The sequence below is a fragment of the Hippocampus bargibanti genome, linkage group LG11, assembly GCF_051943395.1.
Source record: "Hippocampus bargibanti isolate YZ-2025 linkage group LG11, ASM5194339v1, whole genome shotgun sequence".
NCBI classification, from domain to species: Eukaryota; Metazoa; Chordata; class Actinopteri; order Syngnathiformes; family Syngnathidae; genus Hippocampus; species Hippocampus bargibanti.
Window position 1 is genome coordinate 15,133,176 of NC_142744.1, and position 10,023 is coordinate 15,143,198.

General features: G+C 43.8%; 1 protein-coding gene across 2 annotated transcripts; it reads right to left on the reverse strand.

Annotated features, from left to right (window-relative positions):
* Nucleotides 1-115: 115 nt before the first annotated feature.
* nasp (nuclear autoantigenic sperm protein (histone-binding)) lies at nucleotides 116-6,740 on the reverse strand. Of its 2 annotated transcripts, none has more exons than XM_089008077.1 (12): nucleotides 6,432-6,740; nucleotides 5,790-5,870; nucleotides 5,600-5,703; nucleotides 4,697-5,233; nucleotides 4,564-4,631; nucleotides 4,424-4,506; nucleotides 4,069-4,142; nucleotides 3,795-3,983; nucleotides 1,628-1,791; nucleotides 1,396-1,458; nucleotides 1,160-1,255; nucleotides 116-680 (listed from the first exon to the last, which is right to left on the reverse strand). In XM_089008077.1, exons 1-12 carry the CDS (start codon nucleotides 6,722-6,724, stop codon nucleotides 567-569), a joined length of 1,866 nt encoding a protein of 621 aa, XP_088864203.1. In that variant the 5' UTR covers nucleotides 6,725-6,740; the 3' UTR covers nucleotides 116-566. The 2 variants fall into 2 exon arrangements, with proteins under 2 accessions (XP_088864203.1, XP_088864202.1); XM_089008076.1 differs by having other exon boundaries at nucleotides 4,564-4,634.
* Between the last annotated feature and the right edge of the window lie 3,283 nt (nucleotides 6,741-10,023).

A 10,023-nucleotide genomic window follows, 5' to 3' on the forward strand; every position in this document is an offset into this window, starting at 1 on the left:
TGTACCTGTACAGTACCCCACTTCATCCCAAAGTCATCTACGAAAAGGTGCCCGTTCAATTCAAGCCCTTCCAAACTTAATGGGGGATAAACGGCAAGGACAAAGGAAATCCTGTTTTCATTTTTGTTTTTAATCATTTTATTAGGCAAAACAAGAAAATTAAAATCTCACAACAAGGCAGTGTACAAAGCAGGGGGGAACAATGCCAACATTTCTGATTGGATATTTTTAAGGAACCACATTTGCTTGCCAAATAGGCACAAAATGTTAAGACACCAAATCCAGCCATGTTAAGAGACCTGCCAATGTTGGCATTGTTTCACCACGCAACTTCAAAGATGTACAAAACCTTTACTTCAACTGTACAAAAGCAGAACAAGTACGAATAGATGCAAACAAATGTACAGGAGCTTGGCCATAATGCTGCGTTCTTGCTGAGGTAAAGAGAGAACAAAGAGGTCTCTTTCACACTGCAACAGTCGAAAAAAAAGGTTTATAGCCAAGGAAGCAATAAATGACTTCAAATGGAATGAAAAGCATCCCTCCCCGCTAAACTTCCAATGCAGTTAGCGGGCTCCATTAGTGTCACCATTGGCTTTTTGCACAGCACAAATCTCCTGAGCATCCTGCTTGGCCTTCTTGACGACACCTTCTTTCACAGGACTCTCCTCTGGCTTCCGCTGAAACGCGCGCACACGCGCACGCGCACACGCGCACACGCACACGCACACACGCACACACACACACACACACACACACACACACACACACACACACACACACACACACACACACACACACACACACACACACACACACACACACACACACACACACACACACACACACACACACACACACACACACACACACACACACACACACACACACACACACACACACACACACACACACACACACACACACACACACACACACACACACACACACACACACACACACACACACACACACACACACACACACACACACACACACACACACACACACACACACACACACACACACACACACACACACACACACACACACACACACACACACACACACACACACACACACACACACACACATGTCGAAGTTAGACAACAGCGTGGCGTACAAGTGCCGCCCGGTTCGGACTCTGTCATCGTCCCACCTTCTTTCTGACCAAGTGGCTGATATCAGAGGCTGGAGCGCTGGCAGTGGCCCCAATGGCAGAAATGAATGGGGTGGTTGACGTTAAGTCGCTTGTCTGAGTCAGGGAAGAGAAACAACATCAGCACGTGTTTGATTTTACGCACAAGCATGTATGAACCACTGGGGGATATATTTCACAATCAGCCAGGAGAAAATTGTTCATGAATAAACCAACAATGATTGCTGGCGACTCACAGGTGAAGTGTCACCACTCTGTGTAGCAGACCGAGAGGGTGCAGATGAAGTGGAGGCGCCATCCTGAAGGGCACATTAAATTAATTTAGATTCGATTAGATTAGCCTTTTAGTCTCACAGTAGAGAAATTTGCATTTCACAGCAGCAAAAAGTTATATTTACAACAAGTAAGTTTGCAAGTCAAACTTACTTGTCAAATTTTTAATGGGCCACATTTCAAAAAGTGACCTACCAGGATGGCATCTGTGTTTTTGTTTTGAGTTTTGAGGAGATCGGTGGCATCCTCCACCTTCTCTTGGATCTCTGGCAGCAGGCCCTTCAGCTCCTCCATCTCCTGCTTCTCCTCAGAAAGTGCGTTAGGGCCAGGAGCTTTTGCGATCAGTTGTGTCAGGGTTTCTGTCAAAACAATGTGGCGTTATTGTGCAATCAGAAACAAGGGGACTTTATCGATCTCAAAAGACCATAAAACGGAACAAGGTTCATTGAAGGAACAGAAGAAAGATTTGGGCTGCTCAGCCAAAAGGTATAATTTCAGGATGAACCGAAAATACACTGGTAACCTTTATATGTTAACGTTACTCGACTTTGAAACTCAAAGGTCCAACGAAGGCGAGGTCGTCAAACTATTTTTTTGCCGCGGGCAACGTTGTAGTTACGGTTTCCTCTCGAGGGCCGTTATGAATTAGGGGAAACCATTACAATGTTCCATCTCCCGCGCATAATACGCTAAACAAATGAATGAATAATTGGTTTCCAAATCTGAAGTCAAGAATAAGGACTGTTATTGTGGTTTACTTGGGACAATTTGAAATTTTGGTTGGGATTTTGGCAAGCATCACAGCACTTGACACGCTTGATTTGCTTTCGCAGGCGGAATAAAATGATGTGGTGGACCAAACTTTTCTTAATAAATAGGATCCATGTGCCTCCAGTTTAAACTCAGTATTCTTATGAATATTGTGTTTGTGGAATAAAAATGAGCTTGCTAATGTCACATGACCATACTCAGAAAACAGGTGAGCCATGATTGGCAGGGATCCCAGCCAAGGGAAATTAAAACAGAGGAAAATGAAAAAGATCAGCCGGGAGTCAAGGGGGCCGTAAATTTATGAATGCAAGATTGCACATTAAATATCTGCTACATAATTATACATTTCATTTTAAGCGCCTTTCAAAGTTCTCAAGAACACTTTATAGTGACAGACAAGCATAGATACTATAATAAATAAAATACAATCATGTCCTGTGGTGGGAAGAGAATCGATGTTACGAATGTTGGAAGTGAGTTTCAAAGGTAGGGGGCAGAGCAGCTGAAGGCTCTGTCCCCCATCGTGCGGAGACAGGGGGGGGGGGGGGGCCCAGGGGTGTATGCATACAGAGATGGAGGGAGGAAGAGGATCTGAGGGAGCGAGCGGGAATAGAAATATCATTTACTACGTTTATAGAGGTTTTTCACCAACTTTGGTCATCCCCCATCAAGTCTTATTTAAGTTAGTTTAGTATTAGAAATCCTAATTAAAATCATGGTATACTGCAGGTCAATAGGAATAAACATGCCCTATCATAATTTCATTAATTTATGAATTCGAATGACTCACCAGGTAGTTTGTAATTCTGCTTCCTCAATCTTTTTTTTCTCTGCATGTTTACTTCCCTCACAATGCTGTTTGAGTGACAGCCAACTTTTGCCACCATAGTTGATTACTTTTCCGTCGCAAAGGGCTTTCCCCGAATTTCTTTGTTAGAATATAAAATCTGAAAGCGGACATCCGTCGACTTGCTTTTCTAACCATGCCCAATTACACGAATTCTTTATCCCTCCATCCAGAGATGTCACAGTTCCACTATCACTCTTGTATAGGATCTCTCTCTTCCACAACATCTTCACAATGTGAAAAGTCGTGTTCCGTGTGATTGCTCGCTCGGGAGAGCACACGTGTACGTAAGCTTCACATCAAAACAAAATCAATATATATCTAACCTACACTGTCTCCACCATTAACACATTAAACATATAAGTAATAAGAATGTGATTATGTTTAGTGAAAGTTTACTTCGAAAAGCGCGATAAGGGAGCTGCCATTTTTGTTTTCTCGTGCACAGTCTCATGGTATTTTACTCCCAAGCGATCCCGATTGTCAATGGAAGCAACCGACATCGACCAAAACACACGAGAGCATGCAGACTCAAGCACTATGCATTCTGATCATCCTATCACACTGCAAAACAAATGTTTTAGCGGCAGTATACGGAAATAAAGGAACTTTTATATAAAAATAGAAAATATCACTTTGGTGGAAAAAAAATTGCAGAATTCCGCGAAATAGCGGACGTCTGGGATCCCTGGATTGGTTATCTGAGAGACTGTAATGTCATTTTTAGACAACTTTCGCTCTTACCCAGCCTGGTTTTGATGACAGAAACAGAACGGTTGAGCTGGTCAATGGCGTCTTTGTATTGCTGGTTCAAGCTGAAGCTCAGACCTAGTTGGTAATGTGTCTCGGCAAGGAGTCGACTGTCGGCGTCCAAGTGTTTCAACTGCAGGGAAAGACACTCCTGGAAGTCCTCCAAGGCCTGGGTATAGTTACCTGCAGGGCGGTGGGGGAGCGAGCGTTCATTTCTTGGGAAGCTTCACGGCATCTATAAGGTGGCACGTCAGCATCCTGAACCTACCAGACTCAACAGAAACTTCACCCAGCTTTAAATGGGCCTGAGCTGCCATGAGCTGGTCCTCCTTGGACTCTTTTCTATGTTCAAGACAAAAAAAAGACCATGGAGACGCGCAAGGTTACAAGACGGGCAATGATTCATTGATAATCAATTTTACTGATTACTTTTTCCATTGCTGAGGGATCATCTATCATTGTTCAAATTATTTTTTAATTGTCTATTTTCTGACATGTTATGATCCAAACTACCGACTGAAACATAAGCTGTGTATTTTCTACACTGTATATTTGAAATTTTAGCCTATTTATGGAATGAAGCAACTGAAATCCAAATCATGATCACCCTGTTCTGCACTGACCTCTTATAGATGACCTTGGCTACCTCCAACATCTCCCAAGCCAACTGAAGGTTTCCCACCTCCTCTTCCTCCTCTTCACTTTCCTACAAAATATTCATGTTGTGATTACTTGCTCGGTTTTGCAGTTTTTGTTGTAATACCTTTTCACCAGCGTCATCATTTTTGTCTTCTTCTTCATCATCATCATCATCATCATCATCTTCGTCTCCTTCTGAAAACAACTAGATTTAAATATTTCTAAAGAATTGTGACCAGTCCAGGGGAGAAACTCACCGTCAGCTTTTTTTGCCGGCTCTTCTTCCTCTGTCGCGGCTGGTTCTTCCATCTTCTCAACTGGTTCGTCCATGTTTTTGTCAGCCATTTTGTCCCCTTCACTGGCTTCCATTTTGTCCGATGTGTCTTTTGCACGGTCTTCAGTTTTCTCCGACAGTTCATCTACCTTTTTGGCATTCAAATCCTGATCCTTGTCGGTTTTCCCATCTTCCATTTTACCAACTTTGTCATCTTCTTCTTTCTTACCAGTTTCCTGTTCTTCTATTTTGGGTGATGCTGGTTCTTGCACTTCACTGTCCTCCATTTTGTCTGCAGGTTTTTCTTCATTCCTGTTAGCTGCAGTTGCCCTTTCCTTATCTCCCAGTTCTTCCATCTTCTCTGCGGTGTCTTTTAGCTCAGTTTTGTCTGTGTCACTTTCCTCCATCTTGACTGTGTTTAGGTCACTATTTTTGTCCCCTTCTGCATTCTTCTTTTCATCTTTGGGTTTCTCCGCCATTGCGTCATAAACTAGAAACCTCAACTCATCTCTGTCTTTTTCTGTTATGACAAGAAGAGAAAAAGTTAAAGAATATTTTCAGAATCAACCTAAAACAGACTAGTGATTACTGGTGAACTTATTTTGACCTTCCACAAACTGTTCAATGAAAATGTCAAATTATTTGTGATTTGTATGCTTTGTATGGAGCAAAATGATAAGTGACCAAAATTTAAGTTGACCTGTAAATGTTCGAGTGGGTGTTTTGTTTTTTTGTGTTTTTTTTTTTTTTTTTTTTTTTTTTTTTGGGGGGGGGGGGGGGGGGGTGCCATTTTGGGTCTCTCCACAGATCCTCACCCCAAAATAAAAATCCCCCTGAATTTTTGTGAGTTCTGTACTGCATTTGACTTTTGAAAATATTTAGATACCATCATCATTTTCTGTGCCCTCCACATTAGATTCTTGGGGTTTTGCATCTTCGTCCCCTTCTGGGACTCCTTCCAAAGCATTACCAAGGACTGAGTTCTCCATCCTGCAACACAACAGTGACATTCAGCTTTTCCTTTGTTTAAATAGTTCAATATGAAACTCAAAAGCCTAAAAGATTAGAGTTCATACCTTGCCAAATCCAAGAGTGCTTTGCCATACCAAAAGAATGCCTCTGCACACTCATCTGCAGTGTCTCCATATGCTTTGGCTCTGAAAGCAAAACACCTCATTGTCAAGTCATCCATTTCTTATTGCACTTGCTCTCAATATGGTCACAAAGCTGCAGCCTAACCTAGTTACTTTTGGAAAGATGGTCTGGAATTGTAGTCGTTGAGGTTTTGGTTAACCGACCGTAGTTATTTATAGGAAGCAAATAGGAATTAAAATAAGAAAATTAAATAACTCAGTCGTGTTGTAGCTATTCGAATTACTATCAGCAACACACTGGACACTTGACTTGCATTGATACAACTGTTAAACGTGTCCAGGCATGTAGTTCTGCCATGCGTTGTAAATAAACGCCGGGTTGTGCAAAAAGTACTAACATTCAATCGTTGGACGTGCATTCGAAGGTTCCGAAGTCAAGCAGAGTTCACTTTTCTATGCTACGATGTATTTTCGGTTCATCCAGAAATGTCGTGCAGAAACTCAACACCACTAAACTTTAATGACTATGTGGCTAAACTTTGGGTGAGTTTTTATGCAGTTATCAGTTTAGGCAAACTTCAGAAATAAGAACATTAATAAACACCCCTCGTCCACGAAACTCACAATAGTCCGCAGGCCTCTTGGAGCGTGTTCACCGCCTCCACCACTTTGCCCATCACAAGATGTCTCTTACCCGCACCGATTAGCTTGTTGGCCTCTTCCATGTTGTCTGAAACGCACGGACAAAACCAAGCAAAAACAATATGGTGACGAAGAACAAAATTAGGAGGTGATGGGCAACTGCTGCGAGCGCGCGACCGAACGGAGACTTTGAGGACACGCGCTTTAAAAGCTGCAGGATGACGCTGGCTTGCGTGACCACGTATTTTAGCGCGGCCTTGTTCCTGTGTTCGCATTTAGCGCCAGTTATTCTTTGCAGCCCACTTCCGGATTCGGCGCGGAAGAATTCTTAAAGGCACAGCTCAACTCCTTTTTTTGACGTTACATTATGACATCAGTGGTGAATTGTTCAATCCGCCGTGGGGTTTTCTGTTGGCCTACTTAGTATCAGAAACACGAGACCCCCTTTGAAAAATGTGTTCCTTTAAATTATTTTCAATCTTAAATAGTTTTATATTTTTTGTATCACATAAATGTAAACTTAGCAGGGGTCTATGTGCCCTAAAATGTAAATTAAGAAACACTGAGCATAATTTGACAAAGTAACATTGAAATTACAGTATAAAGCTGCTCTTTAAAAATAGCAAAGGCCCAATTATTGCATAAGACTGTCCTGACTCCTGAATGATTATCTTGTGAAGTGTTAAGATTTCTTTTCCCCACATCAACATCCTCAGATAACTGCATGTGTAACGGAGTTGTACACTTAGGTTATTAAATTATGAAGGAAGTGACGCAACGGCGCACAGTGTGGCACTATGTCCCGCCCATAGTTTCCAGAACAATCTCGAGGAGATTCAGGTTAATCACAAGACGAAACCCATGCGACTTCACCCATCCCTTCTGCCATACTGTGTTGCAGTGTTGCAGAAATAAAAGAAATAAAAAGACACATCCACGCGTCTCGTCTTCATTAATACGGCAGCATCGTGGAGATGAAGACAGTCACTGTTGTGACACCCGTCACATTGGTGCCGTGACCCGGATCACAAGTGACTCTCCACTTCGGACCGGGACCGCGATGCTGCACAGTGTCTTCATCCCATCACTCGGTGGACGGTGTGTCGACCCCGTTCTTTAAATTGTGTGTTGATTGTCTGAGCTGCTGTTTTGCAATTGTTGTGCTTCTTTTTTTTTCCTGTAAGTTTTTTTTTTTGTGAAGTTTGAGAATGAGCTCCTTCCAAGGGACATTTAGCACACCTTTTAATAAGTGTATTGGTAGAGGTAGAGGCATCCCGACCATGTTACAGGTGTGGAGTCCCATCCAGAGTGATGTAGTAGAGGGGAATGGGCAGGTTCTAGCTGAGGCCACTTATGTTAGTGGGGACAGAGTTCCTTCCCAGACCCAGTGTAGTACATCTCAGACGAGCGCACAGACTCCTGACACACCAGTGACAGATCCCTTACCCCAGTCACCTGACGTAGTTGGTCAGATGAGTGACATAATTAGACACATTGGCCAGCAGCTGGCAGACAGCATTGTTGCACATCTCACCCCAACACATAACGTCCCCATGCATAACACCTCATTCCCACATGACACGCCCATTGACACAACAACACAAAGTCTTGACTCATCACAAGTTCTGATACTACCGCACAGGAAAGTTCGCGAACCCCCGACTTTCAAGGGTGACCACACTGATCAAATGAATGTAGATGAGTGGGAAGACCTAATGAGGAACTACATAAGGAGAGCAAAAGTAGCTCCTGAGCATCAGGCAGAGGAAATCCTCATGAACATCAGCGGTAGAGCTAAAGATGTTGTCAAGGTTAGCACAAGAAACAGTGGAGTTGATGTAACCCAGAACCCAAATGCCATCTATAGCCTTCTTCGCAAGCATTTTTCTACTGCCCCTTGTTCACCTCTCCCTCTAGCAGACTTTTACACCACGCTGCCCAGGGATAAGGAGGCCCCATATGACTACTGGTTGAGGCTTAACAACGCAGCTGAAGTTGCCACCAATCGTCTCAAAGAACAGGGCAGAGATTTCGACTGTTCTTCCCTCGACGTAACACGGATGTTTATTAAAAATTGTCCATCCAAAGATCTTTCCATGACATTTAGGTCAAAAACAGTGGATAAATGGTCGGCAGTTGAGGTCCAAGCCATCCTGGATGAGTACCAGACAGAAATGAGTCCCAGGACTGCCACTCCAGCTGCGGCGAACAGTCAACTCATTCATGTAAATAAAAGTGAAATGCTTCAGAATACAGCATGTCAGGACAACGATAAAATATCCCACTCAGTCAGGCCACCCGACTCCGCAAATCTTGAGCGTGTCATTTCCATGCTGGAAAGAGTTTTGCTGCAAGGAGCTAACAATCCCTCTGCCTCTGGTAGACGCAAGTCAAGGCTTCCAATGGTGGACGGTTTGAATAAGCTACCATGTGCTGTCTGTGCTAGCGCTGACCATTCTGCGCTTATTCACTGCCGCGAAAAAAGACTTTGTTTTCTATGCTTTTCACCTGATCACTCCAGACGCAACTGCCCCACACAAGTGCAGCCCACAAGATCTCTACTGTCGGGAAACTAATGTCTCCGCATCCAAGGGAGTATGATGCGGATGAAGTTCATGACCCTCCCAACAGTTCGACAGATGATCTTGATTCGATATTAGAGTCCCTCACTTCCAGTGTCCCCACGGAGAAGACTGTTGTCTTCCAAGGCACACACAAGGTCCTGAAGTCAGATAGCTTGTTCTACACCACTGCCACTGTCGCAGGCATTTCCCTGACCGCAATGATTGACAGCGGCTCTACTGGTTGCACATTGAGTGAGTCGGCTATGGCACGATTGTTAGTGTGCAACCCTAACATCAAACGTTACTCTGCAGATGACGTTGTCATTGTAGGATGTGGTGGTCATCAGGTGACGCCTTCGGCCATATGTGATTTGGAAATAGTCGTGTACAATTGCAAGCTAGCTGTGCCCATGTTTGTGGTGCCTGGACAAACCGACGACATAATTCTTGGCAGCAATGCCATTAAGAAAATCCTTCACCTGATGCGGAAGACTAAAGACTATTGGCGGCTCATGTCAGAGCCCGGTAGTTCGATTGATGATGACTCCCACCACTTTTTCTCACTGCTTTCCAACACAGAGAAATGGAGGGGTGGAACGATTCCTGACAAAGTTGGCACGCTGAAGTTGCAGCAATGTGTGATGTTGCAACCAGAGAGTGAACATCTTGTTTGGGCTAAGCTTCCCGCCTGCGCACCAATGTCAGTTGGCAGCACGGTCATAGTTGAACCAACTCAAGCAAGGTGCAGATCCAGGAAGATTCTGGTTGGCCGGATTATCACACCGATGTGGGGCGATGGATGGCTCCCAGTGAGGGTCATCAACCCCTCGACTGAAAAAGTGGTGTTGAGAAGAAACACAAAGCTGGCAGATGTATTTCCCTGCATTGCGACAGAAGACTTGTCTGAACCTGACAAGATCCAAATTATGTCCCAATCTGTTCAGAATGCCACCGCAAGGCCAAGGTCCAAAGAAGACATCAAAATAGCACTGGACAAGCTTGGACTACAT